Genomic DNA, 21,388 nt, shown 5'->3' with positions numbered 1-21,388 from the left:
CCCTGCACTTTTTTCTTTAACCCCCTTCTCTTATTCTCCTGAATCTTTCATAAACCTCTCTCTATCTCTGTCCCAGTCTTATAATGTTAACTCAGAAAGGCTGCAGTATAAAAAATAGCTTTTTTACTTGTTTTTTCCCATTTATGTGGCCCATCCTTATACTTGAATACTACTAGCTAATTCATCCAATAATATGAACTATTGTAAAAAGTACTGGAGAAATGACATCTTATGGTCAATGACTTTTCATTGCCAATAGAACCTTTTGATTTAAAGATCTGGCTTTTTTTTAACTTGGAATGGTTCTAAGCTAAGGAGATCAATCTTTCTGTGTACTGAGATTGCAGAATGCTGCATAATTTTTTTTGCTTATGGTTCCATTGCTAGTTTTGGATTCTTCTGCTGAAGATTGCTTGGATTTTTCTCTGTAAATCAATAACATTTTCATTATGAATGATTCTACATTCTTGGCAAGGTATACAATTTACAAAACGTTTTGCTGTTAAAAATATTTTGCTCTCTTACTTTGGAACACACAGAATGTCATATATTTAACTACTCTGAATGTAGTATGGCTTTTTATTCAGCTTCTTCTGTTAAGAACTCAGGAAAAATATGCATTTTTTTTCAAAGATAGTAGAAATTGTATTCATATTTTTGATATTTATAAGCATCAAAAGGAAAAAGTCAGTGGCAAACACCACTGGAAATAAAACTTTTAATAACGAATAAAAAACATAGCAGCAGAAAATATACAGGATAAGCACTTTCGGGCTGTGCCCTTCTTCAGATAAAAACATAATGCTAAGCACCTGTTAAAAAGGAAATGGCAACCAATCAGGTTCTAATACTGAACCCGCCATTTTTTGAGAGTGGGTTTTAAAAGACCATCTCATTCAGTCCTGGAAACCTGTGTGCTGTCAATTCAACAATCCACTTAGTTTCCTCTAATTCCGTATAAGCATGGTATATGTTTAAAATGTCCCACAGAATGGTATATAATCAGAGTGATATCGGAAAATGTTTTTGAAAGAAATGTGACTGATAAAAGTAGGCAATTTTTGATATATGATGTGTGATGTATGCGGACACATTTTTTTTCTGTTTCGGTATCTAGGAGTAAAGTCAAGTGTTGTCCCTCCATGTGTTTGAACAGTGTACAAATTGTCAGTTGTGGATCTTTAAAATATAGACCTGGGAAACCATACTTGACAGAAACAGACAACTACTTGGAAAGATAGGATTTCTACAGCATAAGGAGACAGTGTGTTTGAAGGGAGGGGGGGTATTCCATTAAGCTACTTTTGATGTAATGGTAAAAATAACTGCTGATATGTGAGCTTATTTATTAGTCTTAGCTTATGTCAATTTTGTGTACTGCTTCACTTAATATAAGTGAATTCCTTTTATGAAATAATTTGTTCTTATATTCTTATGCATATGACACAGAGAACAAAACACAGCAGCAGATAAGGACTAATAAGTCCATCCTGTCTGTTTGCTTTTCCATTTACACCCAACAGCAGACAGCATGAATGAAGCTGGTACAGGAAATGCATCACATGTCATCAGCTAATGAATGACAGTTGAAGGAACTGTCTGTGCATTGGGAGAGATATTATATGGGCACTGACTGAAAATATATGACCCAGAGGTGAGACTGGGAGGAATGTGAGGTCTTCCTCTACCAGTGGACATGAAGGCAAGTGCATCGCTTTCTTACCTTATACTTGCTACATGGAGTATTCAGACACAAAGGGAATGGAGGAAACATTGGGTACATCAGATGGCTCCACCGCTACTCAATATGTTTCCTGATACACTTCTTGTACATGTGAGCAAACATATCTATTTCCCCTAGCACATAATGGGAGACAGCTTTATGATGCTGTCTGTCTCTGAGAAGGACTATGTGCTATAGGTTGCACATTTGTGGCAATAAAGTCATCACCTGATGTACATTCCTACCAGTTTGTCAGTAGGAAGGGCTACCATTCTGCAAACTGCCAGGTAGGGTGCAGCATCCAAGAGATGGTAACCAGTGTGTCTTCATTGCATCCAGACAGTGCCATGGTTCATACATTTGGCATGCTGGTCATCAGTCCTCTCTTTCTGCATGGTGTAGTTACACAGGGCCGCCAAGTTCATAAATGCAGGTAACAGAGTAATCTGACGCGTACAGTTACATTGGTTTATAGGTTGTTACTAGGTAATAATAGACTATTTAAATGTAACCACTGCTATCTTACTGGTATACTCCTGTCAGGCTTCAGGGCAAGGACAAATTCATCAAGGTTACATTGAAGACAGAATGTTTATTGCAGAGGAGGGGAATTCTTTGGAAGGGGAATCAGTCATTGGCATTGTGTCCTGTTTATGTTGTAATATAGATTTAGTTCCATTTTCCATATATGTATGTTACTTCTAGTTACACAGATATGTAGTAGATCAAGCAGGATGAGCTCATTTATAGTTTTGTAGGCCAGGTACACATCACTCCACAGAAGAATAAAGGGAGACACATAAGTGTGTCAGGGCTTTCCGATCCTCTGAGTAACTTAGGGACCTCAAGCCTGAGATGTTTTGTGAGAAACTGCTGGGATTTTTCAAGCTGAGTTAGGTGGTTGGACAGGAACATAACAAAGCCAGAATTATGTTATACTACAGACCTGATTAGAGATGAGTATAAGGAAGTGATTACCTCTTTTGACCTACAAGGTATACCCTTCAGCTGAATGAGGCAGAAGGTTTTTCTGCCGGCAGAGGATATATGGTGATCAAACAAAGTAAATTTTCCATGAAGATACCTAGGTCACTAATTAGGGGTCATTTATATTTTTAAAACCCACACGTGAGACAAACACAATGAGAGCTGGCAACTACAAATAAACCTTATTTAATAAGCGCTTTCGGTGCGGACAATGCCTCACCTTCATCAGACCCTGGTTTAAGATTTATTTGTAGTTGCCGGCTCTCATTGTGTTTCTCTCGCGTGTGGGTTTTAAAAGTTTGTCTTGTTTTACTTTGGGGGGGTCATTTATATACCAAGTGTGTGAGATTACCTGTTTCCTAGACTGTATAATCTATCATTTGTTTAAAGTTCAGTTTTAGACCAGATCCTAGTCCCACAGATATTTCTGAACAACAGCTCTTTGGGACCTAAGTGTCTACAGTGGAACTGATGACAGCACTAAACCTGCGGTCATCTAAATACTTGGTCAGTCAGAGACTTTTAATGTCAGATTTCACATCAGAGAAGTAGATGCCAAATTGAAGAGGTCCCAAAGCAGATCTGTGAGGTACAGCACTGCTGACATGTCTCTTAGAAGATAGTATGCCATTAATTCTATTAGTGTGGTGTCTATCAGTGAGTCAGCGTACAATCCAAAGGGTTATCTATGGATTTATACTGTTTTATTGACTCTGAACTATGTTCAGTAAGCATTATCTACCTTTGCAATTGGTTTGGTGCTAGAGATTAAATTTCATTATGTTCCTTTTGATGAGATCCATGTGATATGATCTATATAACCTTACAAATGATGCTGGATATGATGATAATTCTAAGGCTGTGGTGTCTGTGGGGGGAGGGGAATCTCTTCTACAGAATACTCACTACAGCCATTCTTTGGGTTTCTGATACATATCTAGCAGAGTTTAAGAAGGTTTGACAAGACGTATTACATACTGACCAGAACACAGCCTGGTAATTTATCTGGTCCCAAAGAGATGGTATTTTTGGATTTGGAGAATTTTTAATATCTGTTGAGAGGTAATTCTTTTTTTGGTATGGACTGGATATTTTGCACTGGAAAATTTAAAATTGAAGTCATTTATTTATTTATTTATTTATTCATTGTTTGATAACCATGGCAGATTACTGATTCAGTTTCAGACAGTCCATTTTCAAGCTCAGCAAGAGTGAATACATAGTGTGCAAAATTATTTAAATAGAAATTAAAAAGGTATCGAAGGAAAATATAGTTCAGTTGATATAGAACTGTATTAAAATAACAAATAATATAAATGTCCAACAGGAAATGCAAATATTCCATTGTGTATTTACAGTATGTACAAGACAGAAAAAAATGTTTGGGAGGTGGAGGAAAAGGGTATGGGGAAGGAGTCCTGAAAAGTGTAATGAAAAAGTTAAGTTAGAAAGAGTATTTGAAAAAAGATAAGAAATGAGGAGGTTTTATATGTGCATATATGATGACATACTACCTGAGATTACATGAAGGGATTGGGTAGAGGTTGTTATTAGGTAAAGCCTTGGGTAATACAGCATTTATATTGTGTTTCTTTGAGCTGACGATTTTTAAGGTTGTTAGAGATGAATTTATCTGATGTACAGAGTTTGTACATGTCTGACCCTCACATATTCCCTAAATGTGTTAAAGGTGATGCAGCATTCCATTAAAGCCCTGGTTGATGATGTCCATAAAAAATACATACAGTATTGCCAAAGCTTCATCAAACATGCATTTGTCTTGTTTAAAACCAAGTTCTGCTTCCAGCTATGTCTGGGGGCAGGTGGGTTCAGCCATATGCCCTTGCCATAGCATGCAAGCTGTTCTTAACAAGCAGCGTGGAACATAAAATGATCATGAGGAAGCATGGAAGCAAACATACCACTGTGCAAACCACTGAACCCACTGCAGCCACACTTGTCACAGATACCACATTAATGTTATCCAGCAAATGACAGTGAGTTTAATGACAGTGAGCAGCATTCAGAACAGCTGTCACAGACAGCAATAAACAGATTTTATGCCACTGCATGGGAAACATTCTCATCTAGACCAGCTCTATCAGTTTCAAAGAGCACACACTGATGGGGCAATTACATAGAGAAGCACACATGTTGCATGCAGTGGCACATGTATGTAGACGTGTTGTGCAGTACATGGTCAAGTCAATATGCTCATCAGACATCTCATGCACCTCACTTGAGAAATGGTGTAAGGTGTCACAGTTTTTATCATGTCTACAGGCACCAGGTACGCAGTAACATATAGCTGTCAACAAAACCTGAATGGGGCAGCATGTCACACAATGCACTGGTGTTGCCTCAAGGTGGGGAGGGGGCTACTCTTTGTGAAAAACAGTATACTTCTGTGACTGAGCAATAATGTAACTATGTGACTATGAGATTGGTCCATTGTGCTGGCTTGATGTGACAGAACTGGAAGATGGCCATGACATAGATGTTGTACTACAGGGCCTGGATGAAGTCTGCTGGTGTAGTGCACCATCCCTGCAGGCTGTAATTTGTCACCAGCTACAGTTTGAGGTAGAGGAGAGTTATATGCCTAGTGGTGCAAGTGTAGATCGTGCACTACCCTTCAACAGTCTCAAAACATATCAGACAAATAAAAATAATAATACAGAAGAGATTAATAAGCTAAACAATGGATACTTGGAAATCTTAAACCATAAAACTAAAATCTACCTTGAGAAGTTTAAGATTATTAACTTCTCTATTAACCCAAAATCTATACATGATTTAGCCACAAAAACAAAATTACTCATTAAGTCCAATCATGTAAAAGAGGTCTATTCACGCAGGAAGAAAAGAAAAGTAATAGAAATATAAGATATTCTAAAGGAATTCAGAGATTATTAGAATAAAATCAATCAAAATAATATGTTAATAGCTCCAGAACAAATAATTAAAAGATTTATTAAAAAACTCTAAAAACTAAACTATCTGATGACCAAATGATATTAATTGACAAACCAATCTCTACGTCTGAACTTCAAACCCAAATTTCTAAACTGAAACCTAATAAAGCACCAGCTAATGATGGGATTATATCTGAACTTTATAAGCTGTTACCCAAAGTTCCCTAGACATACTGTGCAAGTTTTTTTCTGTAGTCAAAGACCTAGCTAAAGTCCCCTCCTTCCTGGAAATATACCCTTATCTCTTTTAAAAACTGACAAAGATCCTACTGAATGCTCTTCATACAGGTCGATTTCACTTCTAAATGTAGATTATAAATTGCACATGGCAATTCATGCTAATAGACTAAAATATATTCTACCCTCCATGGTCGACGAAGATCAAACTGGCTTTATCTTGAAAAGAAATACTTATAATAATATTAAAAGAATAATCACAATAATTGACTATGCAAATAAAACAAAAGAGAAAATTAATGAGTCTTGATATTAATAGTGCTTTTGACTCGGCAAACTGGAAATATCTCTTGTTGGTTTTAGAAGAATATAATTTCTCAAGTAACTTCACACATCTTATTAATCTTCTTTATAATGATTTTTTTGCATATGTTAAAATTAGTACTTTTACTTCTGATTACATATCAGTTTTGAAAGGAACCAAGCAAGGATGTCCTCTTTCACCTCTGCCTTTTATCATAATTATGGAACCATTTGCTAATTTTCTCAGATCAAATATAGATATAAATGGTATTAACATAAATGATAATTTAAACTCTAAAATTCAGATGTTTGCTGATGACATCCTACTGACATTAAATGACAATGATATTTGGCTATCTGCAGTTTTCTTAGCAATGGTTGTATTTCAAAGAAACTCTGGTTTAACATTTAACAATGACAAAAGAAAAATGCTACCTATAAATACAAATATGAACAGAATCAAAAATAAATTCTTTAAATATTTTGTCAAAGAGAAGAAAATTAGTTATTTAGGAAAAACAGATAACATTAAAATATAATAAAGTATAAGTATTTTAACAGTATAAACAATATAAAGAATCTAATAGACAAATGGAATAAAATTTTCCTCATGATGGAAGAGAATCTATGATCAAAATGATTATCTTATCAAAAATCTTATATATTATATATTCACTAACATTGTCCCCCACAAAAAGTTGTGGTAAAGAATTTAGCACTTTAAGTTTGAGATTTCTGTGTGTGGTGTCCTAATAAACCAATAATTGCTTTAAACAATCATATGAGAGAATGGGCGCAGGAGGGATAGGGCTACCAGATCTATAATTATATCCATTATCATCAGTTATAAAAACAATATATCTTTGGATTGATAACACACATTTAGGTGAAAAGAGTTTTTAGGAAATTGTTTTATAAACATAGTAGATATTCTAATAATTATCTCATACTAAATAACAGTCTACTTTCATTATTAAATGAATACTTTCTAGAAAAAGGTAATCAAAAAAGTACAAGTGACTCCTATTTCAGTTCTAGTATATTAAACACTTTTAAAACACTTTTAAAAACATTATATATAGAAACCTAGCATATAAACCATGGATCTTTTTTATATTTCCAATGGCATATACCCAAAATAACATATCCACCTCAAAGTTAGAAACTATCACATTTAAAGAAAAAAACTGCTATAGTGGTTTCAATTAATGAAAGATGAAAAGCTAAATTCTGTTGATTATATTAAGAACAAATACAATTTAGATAAAGACATGTGACTTGATGTACAATCCTCCATACAACATGTAGAAGGGGAAATTAAGTTATTGCAATCAAGGATAAGAGATCATATCCCCAAATTAACTAAATATCTAATATTCTTAATGCAACAAAGGCCTCTTATCTAAATGATATACAGTTGTGGAGAGAGAAATAAAAATTTGCAATAACAATTATTGGAACTATGTTATCCTAATTAATAATAGACCTCTGAGTGAAGAAGATAAAAAAATAATTCTAATATCTTCTAAACATACAACTTCATCTCTTAGATGGAATCTTTTTACTTGGAAATTTTTGCATAGATCTTTCATTATAGGACATCAAATTGAATTAATATTCAAGCAGAAACAAGTTTATAGGAAATGTAAACAAGAACTTAAAGCAGGTTGTCAATACATGTTTTTGACTATACTGTCTTAACACTTTATTGGAATAACATCAATCTCTTTTTACAGACTGTTTTTGCAGATAAATTTGTTTTATCTAAATCACTAATTCTTTTTAATATTCCTGTTCCTATGTGTTAAAAAATGATATGTCACATTTTGCAGTCTATACTATCTATAGTGAAAAGGTTATAACTCAGAACTGAAAGAATGAATCTACGGCCTCCTTCAAATAATTTATAGCTATTGCAACTGAAGTCTCCCACCTGGAAATCATTGCAATTAAGTCAAGAACATCCAGGATTACCTCTTGCTCCAATGTACAGACAAAACTTAGAGATCTGCTTGACAATCACAAATAACTGCATTTTAGATTCAGTGTACTGCATAACAACTTGGAAGACTTGATGGTTAATGGTCATACCTGTAAATAGCTGTTTTTTTTTTATTTTGTGTGTGAGGTTTAGTTGAAATTTTTTAATTTATTATGTTTACAAATCTCTGACTGTAAATATCATTGTGATTATTTTACAAACTGAAAATCCAATAAAAACTAAAAAAAAAAACAACTATCCTGTGTAAGTCCCTATCTATGACCATGGACACTTTGCCAAACAGAGCAGTCATGATACCATCTGTGGACTCTGTGGCCTCATAGAGGAATTAGCAGTGCTGGCTAACAACCTTCAAAATACAGTAGTCTACTGTGACACTTTGTCTCTGGGACTCTTTATTAGTGACTGACACAGCCTGCAATTGCTGCATAATAATATGGTCAGACTACTGTCAGTTATAGCTCATCCATTCACTATAGCTCACATTTCACAGACTTTGTCTGAGTGCCAGTGAAGTTTCAAATCATCTTAAAAATAATAATCATGCCAAACAATGCAGAGAGTAATCTGGATTCTGCCTATATGAAGACTGGTGTAAAATCATATCTATGATTCTCTACACTTTACAGAGATGTTGGAGATTCCACAGAACTAACTGATTAAACCTGACTTGGTGTGTGCCTGACCCTTTGCAACTGTTTGCCCAGCTGCTGAAAAACAGCTCTACATAACTTCCATTCCATTCACAACTGGGAAAATTTCTGTTTCATCTTACTTATGTAGTTAATTAATATCTCTTTCCATCATTTTATTATTTTATGTAGATAATGTCATTAATTGTATGGGTCTATTTGTAATTATATGCATATTAATTAATTTAGATATTATTTTGTTATTATTTTATACCTCAAACATTTTGAAATTGGGTAATAATAATAATAATAATAATAATAATAATAATAATAATAATAATAATAATGGCTATGATCAGATCATAACATATTTAGTATGTGTTGCAGATATGGATGCCAAGAAATAATTCACCTTGAGAGTGACACTTAATTAGTGATTCTTGTGCATTTGTGTGAAGAGCATGCAGTAATGGTTATGATCAGAGAGACCACGTCATAGCTATTTCATTGAATGCTGCTTTATCTGTTCCATTTATTATAAGCTACAGAAAAAATGTAGGTGTTCAAATTGTTTTAGTAGTTTTAATACCCTTTAAAAGCAAGTACAACACGTTAGTGCTATAGAAGAGACAGCAGGCAGAAACAAAGTGCCCTTCTGAAGAATGCAGAGCTTAAAAATTATTAGACACTTCATTCTGCCATGCTTTTTGTTTATAAGTTTGACAGAGGAAGCGGAAAGTTCCAGTGGATTTTAAAGCTGTTTTGCCTTCTGCCACTGTTCTTTGCTTGCTAACATTCTTTCCAATTAGTCCTATATTGCAACCCCCAACCTTAGCAACACTTGGGGGTACATAGCAAGCTTTTGTTAAGCACCCCTAGTTGTTGTTAAGATGAGATCTCATGCCATAAAAGCATTTAACAAGTTTACCTTTACTCCAACATTGGGCCACAATCTTAGCACTACATCTCTACAATAATAATAATGATTGAACATAATGATTATCTGTAATAGCTTGTTGTCTTTTAGAATCAGATGCTTTGATGAGATCATCTCCACCTGAAACATAAGACTGAAAGAATATAAACCCCCAAAAATGAGCACATGATACTTACTGTTTTATTGAGTTTGCTTATCCATAAGGCAAATAAGAAAAACACTAAATACAACCAATTTATTTTTCTTTTGTTAACTAACATTCCAGTATTTCCAGATTCATTCTAGCAGTGATAGAAAAATTGAAAATATTAACACCTTCCTGGAAATTATGACTGTTGACTGATTTTTGAAAAGCTCTATCACAAGGGTTATGAATGACCAAAAGTTCTGTGGATGTATGTAATTAAATGATTAAATGCAAAGCATTCAAATTCTTCTGTAACAAGCTACATGCCTGATATATGCAGAAAATTCAGGTCGATCATTATAAGAAGATGTGTAGGAAACCTAATGGAGTTTACATCAAGTGTCTAAAGAACCAAGGGCAGGAATGATTCCAGAGAAAGCAAGCTGCTTCAAACCAACATATAAATAGTTTACAAAGTTTCTGTTTTGTAGGTGGGGTTTACACTCTTGCAACCCTTGTTTTACATAATCATTCTGAGATCACTGCACCTTGGGTGTAACAAACACCTCTTCTTGCAGTGATTCTGTCAACCAGCGCATACTTTGAATTCATCTGCATTACTGCATGCACACCCATCACACAGGTTTGCTGTTCATAGCCTTTGGGCTAAAAAGGAAAAAAGTCACTATTGCTTAGTCAACTCACAGGACTGAAGTCAGGGGCTACAGTGAAGAAAGCTGCAAATAATTATGTCTCCAAGTTTTATAGCAAGAGAAGACCACTAACAAATGTAAGATATGAAGCTATCTGAGAGATGGGGGGTACACAGTGCAGGTGTAGCTGTACCTTGAAATTCCTCAACATGAACTTGAGGAGCAAACAAAAAAGATACAATAAACAGAATAAGTGGCTTGCGACATTCTGAAAACCACAAACTCAGACCCACAAATGCAGTATATCAGCATTCATCTCTGAATGCCACTCTGCACTAAGACCCATCAGCACCTGCGTGAGTATACTTCCTGAGACCTTCTACCCATAGCGACTGTCCCCTTTGCCCCATCCCAGCCACTCCTCCCATGCACACAACACAAAAGTTTATGTATGCACATGTAATATGTCATCGCAACTGGGATGCAAAACAGAAATCACATGGGATAAAAATAAATACAAGCAAGACAGTGGTCAAAGCAGTAAATGATGAACTGATAAGCAGAGGTGTAGCCAGATATTTACATTTTGTACTCAAACCTAATGTTGTTAGTCCCACCATGCACCCACCATTTAAAAATGTACTCAGCCCTCATAAAATGATACCCCCAGACATATAGAAAGAGGATATATTATATTCAGCTGTTAGCATTTATATCCATAAAAATATTTTTGGAGATATATCCCTTTCACACAAGCATCCTTTATATAACTTTATTTATGTAAATATTCATTTACACAGTTCTAAACATCCTGTGCTTTTTGTGTGTTGAAGTTTTCTAGAGATGTTCAGAAAAAAAATTACTCATTTGAGTACACTGAGCATGCCTAACTACATTCTTGATCAGAAGTAGATGAAATTTGAGTTAGAAGGCAAAATAGTGGAACAAGTTAACAGCATTGAGTATTTGGGAGGTGTGATTCAGAAGGGAAGACAATAAGAAGGTCAAATATAGAATCAGAGGTGCTGAAGCCAACTGGTACAATGTATCATAGGAACTGTGTGAAAAAGAATGTCAAAGAAATTGAAATGTAAGGTGTAAAAACAATGCTGTGACCAGAGTTTCTGTATGACACAGAAACCTGGGCAGTGAAGAAAGAGCAGCTGATGAAGCTTGAGGTGATGGAGATGAAGTGCCTGAGATGTGCAGTAGGACCACATTGTGAGACAGATGAAGAAATGAAGACAAAGTAGCCCCAGTTGCAGCAGAGGTCAAGAAGAACAGATTACAATGGTTCAGATATATGTGCATAAATGCAGATGATGATTTGGTAAAGAAAAGGTGTGAGAGAAAGCAAGCCGAGATAAGGATGTCCTGGTAAATGATGGATGGATTGCATGAGAGAAGATCTGTGACAGTCAGGAAGGACTGTAAAAAAAAGTAGGAGAATACCTCCTAATCAACAGTTAACACACTGTCCCAGTCCAGTCCCTGTAAAAATAGGAAAAAGGGCATTACTGATGAAGATGATGCTGATGGTGATCTATTATGACATCTGTTTCTGTATATCAGATTTAAAAATATCAGATTTCAAGAGGCAAATATTAGACCAATCGGCATTTTTCACTTTCTGTATCACCACCATAAGCGGAGCAAATTTGCACATTATTTATACAAATACTGATGACTTATTTAGTTCTCATCTTGCGACAGTAACCACCCTCCATAATCTACAATAATGTTTAGAAGTTTCAATAAATTCTTCACAGGCTGTGGTGTGATCATCAATGGCAAGGACTAGCAATAGCATGAGTTTCAGAAATTACATTTATTGTGACCAAATAATTAAAAAAGTTGGCATATCTGTAATTTTCTTAAATCATAACCTTAGGGAGAGTCTCTGCTAAGAAACATCTTACTGTTTCCTATCTACTTTGATAGTAGATTCAGTCCCTTAGAGACTGCATATGTTACCCACATTTCCACTTAACACAGATAATGCTAGATGACCTCTCCATATCTGTCTATCACTACGATATTTAGATCTGACCACACATTTTTGAAGTCCATAGCCACTTCTGATAAGTAGCTATTGTTCAAAAATAGTACATTTCTGCATGAGACCAACTGTATTAAACATTTAAAATATGTCATCACAAGATTAATCAGAACAGACTCCATAGAGATACAGTGTACACCTAAGAAAATCATGAAAAAAGAGAAAAATTTAAAAAATCAAATGCAGAGGAATAACAATTCTGATCAAGAACTGGACTCAGTCACCTCAAGTGGCAGGGAACTTCTAAAATCAGAGTGGAGCTGTGGCTTCAGTTATGGCAAACTGAAAGGGAAAATGTTCTGGAGATACTGGTCAAGACAACCAGGACATCTATGCAGTTTACCAGACAAATCTGCATGGAATCATTACATACAGCAGTGATGTTAACTTTGTATCTGCCTGTAATAACTCAGATGAGGCCAACCTCAAAGGATATCACCTGTTGCTAGGTACATGGGGAAGAGCTTTAAACAACTAGGACTCATGGACTGAATACCCAGATAGTTCAGGTTGTGGAAGACAGTTTACATAGTACTTTGCTTAGCACAGAACCTCTAGTTGCAGTATTAGGTTGTATTTGATGGATGATCTGGAATTGTCTGTGGGATTCTTACAAATGAAGACATATCTCATGTCAGACCATACTTATAAAAGTTGACATCAGTGCTTCATAGCCAGACCCCTGTCACCACCCACATGTGGACATACACACACACACACACACACACACACACACACACACACACACACACACATACGCACACATTTTTTCACCTTATTCCAGCAGAAAAACACTGTTGCTTTTCTTTGACAGACAAATCCATTAATCCTGCCAGTACAATATGTTAAAATGTTAAGTCTTCTTACCTGAAAAGACTGATACTGCTTATAGACTTCACAATCTGCAAATGATCTCAATTTTCTAATTTCTGACAAATCTCCTCTTCTGTCAACTTCAAGTATTTAAACGGCCATGGAAAAAAACAGTGCCTAGCAATTTTCTCTGAACTGCAAGTGCAGCTGTATCAGTAAATCATCAGGGTTCTACTACATTTGCTAGAAGGTAAAATAATATCATCAGCCTGTCAAACATACCTTTAAGTTTATTTAACTTTCTGTTTTTTTAGTTAACCGGGTAAATACCACTCAGAAGAACTGCCTCTTTTAAAGGCTGGTCTGTGAACACTGTCTGGGATTAAATGATTGGCTGAGTCACACACTAGTTAAAAGAGGAATAAGGGAGTCACACTGACGACCATATGGTGGAGATCATTAGCTGGCAGATCTTTGCCTTATTTCTCCATATTGAACTGTAAGACTAGTATTCTAGCCCTCCACATCCATATAGCCCTATCTCCACCCTCCCCCTTTCTCCAGCTTCACACATATCATGTCTATGTGAATTTTTTCTCCATCACCTTTCAGTAATGCATTCCCTGGGTCCATACCCCCCTTTGTGGAGAAGAACTTTCAGAATGAGCAGTTTAACAGACATATTCTACTTTAAGTGCGATATACAGTTCTTCAGGAGCAGCATTTGAAACATCTTGCACCATATTTGTACCTTTCTGGAGTACAGGTAAATTCTGAATTTAATAATAAATAAATAAAATTGCACACGCCCATCTAAAGAAAAAAAAGGCAACCTACTCTCTGTGTTTGATTAATTCCAAAACTTGCTCATGTTCTGGAATAACATGACAAAATGAGCAGAATTGTAGACTTAAATGTATCAAACCCAGCATTCCTGTGTTTTGGAATATTCTTTTTTTTTCTGAGATATGGCAATCTCAGAGTTAGTATATACATATAGTGAAGGTGTGGGGGTGTTGGGGTACGGCTTGTCCTTCTGCAAAGAAACAATATCAAGGAAAACAGCAATTCTGACAATTTTTTGTTCTCCTGTGTTTTATCACTTTTCTTTTATAATTCTGTGACTTTCAACTATAAGTCTCTGAATTACAATGGGAAGCCAGTCATCTTTTTCATGTGATGTGGTGTTCCCTTTCTCTTATTTTCTCTAATGAAAAGAGCTGTCATTCCTGTAGTTTTCCAACACATCTTTTTCCCCTCTGTCCTATGAATCTTTTTGGTTAATCTCCTCTGGACCTCTTTCACTAAATTCATGTCCCTTTCCTTAAATGGTCTACAGAACTGATCATTGTATGTAGGTTGATCTGAACACCGTCAGACAAAGGGAAGCACTACATCTGTACTTCTGGTATCTGTCCCTTTGAGGACATACCCCAGCATTCGCTTTGTTGTCGTCAGTGCCCTCTGACTCCTCCTAGTGATTCAGTTCAGGTGTGATCAACACTTCATCTTTTTTACTGCTCTGTTCACTTCAGCTCAACTCTCCAGGTAGTACTTCATACCTGCATTATTACTAAGTACAGCACTTTGCATTTGCCTACAAAGCACTTCAGCTACCAACTTTATATCTGCTTGGTCAGCCTTTACAAATGCTTCTTTAGAACTTTCCTCCATCCATAGCTACTGCAGCTGCATGTGTCACTAAAAAGGCGATGGGTCTTTTTTTATTCCCAGTCATATTGATCTTGGATAAACATATGGCAGAGTACTGAACTCACATTGTGCTCTGCAAGTTGCATTCCTTAATCCTGACATCATCTCTGCCATAGCAACCCTTTGCATACTACCCTTCTTCTGGGAAGCATCCGGTTCCTCATTCTTAGACCTAACACAATTTTCTCCTGTTTTCCTACAATTTCTTTATATGGGACACAGTGAAATGCTTTTCTGAAGTCCAGTAAAGCATATTTACTAATACTCACATGCCACCATGTCACCTGTGACCCAATTACAAAACTGGATCAGGTTTGACTAACATCTCTGACTGATCACAAACTTGTGTTGGCTGATGCCCTGGATTCTGCAGTCCTCTAGGAAACCTGTAAACTGTACCCATAAGATTCTCTCTGTAACCCTCCCTGCTGCTGCTGCTGTTGAGCTGAAAGGCATGTTGTTCGCAGGATTTGCCTGCCTTCCTTGAACAAGAGTGACAATCTCATTTGCTTGAAGTTCTCAGATAGTTCTGCATTGCCAGTGATCTGCTAAGGAGTTTTCACGAGGGATTTTTAGCTGAATGGCCAGATTCATGAGGAGTCTGAGAGGTAACCCATCTGATCTTTGTGATTTATTTTCTCTAATGACACCCACTTCCTTCTCCATCTCCTCCCTCTCTATCCTGACATGGTTCCAATTTCCTCCCATTATCCCTTACCTCCTTCCTAGCAATGCACTCTCCTCTTGCTCTCCTTTGTGAAGACAGAAGCAAATTATTCCATCAATAGCCATGCTTTTCCCAGTACTCTATCATGTCCCCTCCCATTTTGGTTAGCTCGACAAGGTGTTCTTCTCTGTCCTTTCTGTAATATACATACAAAACCCTTATTTCACTTCCTGATCCCTTCTGCTCATACCTTTGCATGTACAACGCTTGCTGTCCTCTACACCATCACTCTTCACTGTCCTTAAGTTAGTTTCCTTTCACTTCTCTACCTCCTGCTCTTCACCACACCTTTCCACCAGATATATGTCATGTGATTTGTGCATATTCACTATAGTAGTGGCAGTATTCTCTTCTTCTTAATGAGCGACTGCGTAAAGCAACTTCACGAAGAGATGAGATGCACTCACACAGTCTGAACACATTAATGCATATCACTTCATTTTTAATTGGCTCTTATTTTATTGACTCCAACATGGCCAAACCAAAAAAAGAAGAAATAAATCACCAAGTGCAGAATCATATGATTTTCCAAGCTTTAGTTACTGTTAGCAATGTGAAAATAGTTATGAGAAACATTCCATGCAGCATGTTTAGCCACATTTTTCTGGATACAATTGCATTGATCTCCACACATTACCAACTACTGCTCTGTGTAATACCAGTTTGAGTAACAAGCCTAGGAATAAATACAGTGCTGCTAATCAGTGCTTATAATGGTTTTACATTAACAAATGACTCTACCAACAAAGCAAAGTCTTTTACGTTCAGTGTCGAATTTTAATAACAATAATGACAATGACTAGGACATCGTCCAGAAACACTTTACTGGTCATATATTCCACTTGTAGTAATGCCCCATGCGATATCCTAAAACTAAAATGACACATGCAATGATCTCAGATTTTACCGCATTGTATTATTGTTTCTTAAAACTGCTTATTGGGTGATTTCTCATACTATTCATTTATTATTATTTTTTTTTCCTGTTGTACCTGGTGACACAATTCCATGAACTTTAGGTGAGTACCCATTGAAAAACATAAACAACAGCATCTAGTGTAAATACAAAGTGACATACAGAAAAATAAAACTAAAGTCATCTGTGCATATAAATGAAAATGCAATGCTAATGCGATATGGTACTATATGCAACACAGACTTAGCAGTTGAATTTATTCAGTAATCACCTTTATGAAGATTCACCCACTAAACCCTGTCAGCTTAAACGGTAAGAATCATAAAATAAAATGAAGAGTGTAGCTCCACGTACTTTCATATTGTGTGTCTACGTATTTCAAAACAATCATAAAATCAGATTTTTCTTAATAGGTCACCTTGTTTGTATAAGTAAACAAAACTCCTATGATAATTTTAGAAAATCTGAAGCATATTTTTGTACGATCAAAACAACAGCAGCAAAGGATAACTACAGCTCAAGGTTATATAGGCCATGTTTTCTGAGCTTCTGTCAGTGAGTCAATGTTAGCATGGCATTATCAGTAAACCTTGGACACGGATTTCAGTTCATGGTTCTGTTAGCTTTCATTATTTGTTTAAACATTCCCTGTTGCTGTGTTAGGTTATCTATTTTCGTATGATGGAAATGTATAACTCTTTAATGTCACAGACTACAGTGGCATTGTATTCATTGCCTGTAACATATGTTATATATGCTAATATAACATTTCTTATTGGATATTCAGTCCTCAGAGTTCACTGTTTGCACATTCTGTTATGCTGCTTCAGTAAATGATTTAGATATGATATCTCTCTCTCTCTCGCTCTCTCTCCCTTTCATCTTTTCCCAGTTAGGGGTCGTCACAGCGGATCACCTTGTCCGCTAATGATTGGCAGTGGAGCTTTTACAGTATTAGATATGATATCCCCTTGAATAGTCATTTCAAATAGCAGGCTAACATTTGTGTAGTATCTCATAGCACAACTGTAACATGCAACAGTTGCATAAGCCTTATAGCATATATCTTATATGACACTAAAATACTCTATAACTGAACACACTTCAAACTGCACCTGTAAAGCCAAAGGAAGTTGCCAGACTGGGTAGCAATCATCTGCCTTTATGCCACTGCTTGCAGGTAATTATAGTGCTTTAAAGAGTACTTCTACTTTTAATGAATACCTGCAACAGCTATGATATATTCCATGAACTGACCAAACAGAGTACCTTACCTGAGCACCTAAGCAGGCGACCATCATCTGAGTAAGAAGCTTTGCTGCAAACATGGAGAATCTGGAGCATAATGCATGCGACAGGATAGCCAAAACAAAGCCTATAGGGGAACAGGAAAAAGAACTTATCAACTTTAAGACAAAAAATAAAGAAAGAAATGGGCACACTAAAGTATATTTTCAGATTTGTATTCAGATAAGCAATTCAATGCATGCATCGTGGCAAATAGCTGAAGCCAGCAACACTTATATTATTATACAGAGAAAGGGATATTTAACCCATAATGTTTTAGGGCATCTTCTTCCATAAAATAGTAAGCATTATAGCTCAGCTGCCCGAATAAGATTTGAAAAGTAAGTAAATAGTTAGTTCAAGCTGCTGGAATGCATTTTCAGTGAAAAGATATGCCCAGGATTCAATTATTCCATGCAGGCTTCATGCAAAGCCTAACCAGAGTGCATGGTGAGCAGCACATTGCAAATTCATGCAGCACACCGCATTTAAGCAAGGTTTTGTAGCTGGCAACAGTTTTGCTGGCCAGGAAACTGTGTAAGCAGACACAGGTAGCACTCCAATTTAAACCAGAGCACTGATGGTCCTCAGTTTTGCGAGGAATGCCACAATGATCACCAGGGCTTCACAGATAGCTTTCAATCTCTTAGTGCAAGACATCTGGACAAAGGCCAACATAATGGAGAAACAATGACCCAGAAACAGGGACATATTTGACACATTTGTCCTATAGAATTGTGCTAGAATAACCAGAGGTTGTGTTAAGATATATGCTCTAAAGGATATGAAATATGAAACTCAAATGTATGTAATATTGAGTTACATCAGTCCTGAGATCATCCGAGTGATATTGCAGAAAGCCACAAATTAAGGAACACATCCGGACATTCTGTGAAAATCTGGACAGCCGAGGGGTATGAATGTTAAGTATATGGTCAAAACACAGTACAGGACAGTGTATCTACAGTGCAGAGTATTGTGATATCCCATTACTGGCATTCTGTACTGAAGTTGTGTAAATGATCTGCAATGGTACATGGACTGCCATGTAAAATAAACACTTAGGGGAAGTGTGTGTATTGAACAGGGACACACAGCTGAACTGGAGGAATGAACACAGGGGAAAGAGGACAGGTGAAACAACCTAATGTACAGCAGATGAGGGCATGTCAATGGAAGATGGGTGTAGCAGCAACACCAATCACATATCAATATGGTACAGTAGGGACTGTATAGTAAAAATGTGTATTGTATTATGTGACTGTCACACAAGGTGACATAACAAGGGGGAGGATGTCTGTGTGAGATAAGCATCCTTACATGACTAATGCAGAGGACATCTATCAGGGATCTGACATCCAGTTGGGGTACGTTGCATTTTGTGAAGTTGTGCAAACAGATTTGCCTGAATATGGGGTTAGGAGGGTGGCCTAATGGTTAAGGTGTTTGCCTTACAAACACAAGGTGTAGAGTTCGAGTCTCACAAGGGATAATTGGCTAGGCTTAAAATGGCTTGCAAGGGCAGTTAGCTTAGTACTAATCTATGAACCTATGAACCTATGAGTGTAATCTCAGCATAGGTCTCCAGCAAGTGGGACACAGGTAAAAGCACAGAGACAACATTAAAAGAACTAACCACAATCATGGACAATATCAGAATAATACCACCAGTAATCCCATGCCTCTGACATAACATATGTGATTTAGAATGATAAGAGATGATTCTACATAAACAGACTTGTACAACTACTATGATACATCCACACTCTATGAGGGTAATCAGGCACAGGCTAGCTGATTGGTATGCATGGCATATATATATATATATATATATATATATATATATATATATATATATACAGTGCTTCCTACCTACTTCAGCCTACCCACTACCTAGGATTTTCTAAAGTCTCAATTACAGCCATGTTACCCCTGGTGCCTCCCTCTTTTCTACTACATTCCAGCTGTCCTTCCTCTGAATGTGAACCACCTAAAGGAGATCCTACAGTGCTTCCTACCCACTTCAGCCTACCCACTACCTAGGATTTTCTAAAGTGTATGTAACCCTGTACTATGAATTAATATCCCTGTATTGCCTTGTCAGATTACTGTTATTCTCTTCCAAGCATACGTTCGCCAGCAACCTAATTCAGCCATATTATCTCTTTATTTCTCCTATCCCAATCCCTAGTCTGCCAATCCTTATCCCGCAGTTTACTCTTTATCTAGCCACTAGGTGCCAGTATACTCCCTTGCTGGCACCTAACCAAATGTTGATACTTCTTGCAGCCCATTACTAGTGTGTTACCTAGTCCCAACCTAACCAAAGTTGGCCTTTAGCTCTGTCTCTAAAAGGGTACCCTGTGCCTGGTTCCTTAACCCCAGTGGACTTCTTGCTTATCCTTTCTATCTAGATATTTAAGACCCCATCTCCTACCCCTGTTGCCTTCCTTCCTTCTAACTACTCTCTGCTTGATGATTGTTTCTTGCTGGCTCCTTTCATCTCCTTTGGCTCTACCTCCATTCATTGTCTTCGCTCCTACCCCCTCCACCTCCACCTCTCTGCTCGATTCCCTCCATCCCTTCCTTCTACCTTCCTGCTGGCCCCTCCCTCTTCTTTCTCATACCTGGTCCCACCCCCAGAACCATTATAGTTACGCCACTGCTTGTGGCGCCATTTTTCAATTGTCCATTCCTATCTTTTTCATCCCTATATGGCCCAAGGCTGCTGGCTCTGTTCATTGGTAAGTGAATTATTTGGACTGTAGCTACAATCATTTTGTACTTTAATTGATTTTGAGTGCATGATTCTTTAGCTGTGAAACCATACATTTGATACCTCTGGTTGTTCCTAATGCTTGATTTCCTAAGAATTTGTAGTTAGTGGCTAGTTCTCAATGCCCTGATCAATTACATTCTTCGCGGCCAGCCTTATATTCAAAGCTTTTACAGTATACATCAAACAGAACCTGTTTAGTGGGTGTTGCTACTTGCTGACACTAAATACTGATAGCTCACAGACTTATCTGGGCATTATAATATCCGCAGTACATAGCATCCGGACAGCACTGTGATAGAGGGTTACGAAGTGAACGAGGTCAGACTATAGGTGTCTCTAGTCATTGCCAGTGTCTGTTAACCAGTGTCCCAGTCTAACCAAAGCTAGCCTTCAGCTCTGTCTCTAAAAGGGTACCCTGTGCCTGGTTCCTTAACCTCAGTGGACTTCTTGCTTATCCTTTCTATCTAGATATTTAAGACCCCATCTCCTACCCCTGTTGCCTTTCTTCCTTCTAACTGCTCTCTGCTTGCTGATTGTTTCTTGCTGTCTCCTTTCATCTCCTTTGGCTCTACCCACTC

The 21,388-nt window shown here is 36.9% G+C and overlaps 1 protein-coding gene across 1 annotated transcript in view; it reads right to left on the bottom strand.

Annotated features, from left to right (window-relative positions):
- ADGRV1 (adhesion G protein-coupled receptor V1) overlaps positions 1–21,388 on the bottom strand; it is a 3,979,741-nt gene that overhangs the window by 1,481,632 nt on the left and 2,476,721 nt on the right. The window contains exon 83 of the mRNA XM_044064182.1: positions 18,019–18,119. Coding sequence (XP_043920117.1) covers positions 18,019–18,119 — 101 coding nt within the window. The remainder of the gene's footprint in view (positions 1–18,018; positions 18,120–21,388) is intronic.

This window comes from Protopterus annectens, chromosome 2.part2, assembly GCF_019279795.1.
Source record: "Protopterus annectens isolate FY-2018-M chromosome 2.part2, PAN1.0, whole genome shotgun sequence".
In the NCBI taxonomy this organism is placed as follows: domain Eukaryota; kingdom Metazoa; phylum Chordata; order Ceratodontiformes; family Protopteridae; genus Protopterus; species Protopterus annectens.
The sequence above is the reverse complement of the archived record's forward strand: the minus strand, read 5'-3'. Positions and strand labels throughout refer to the sequence as shown.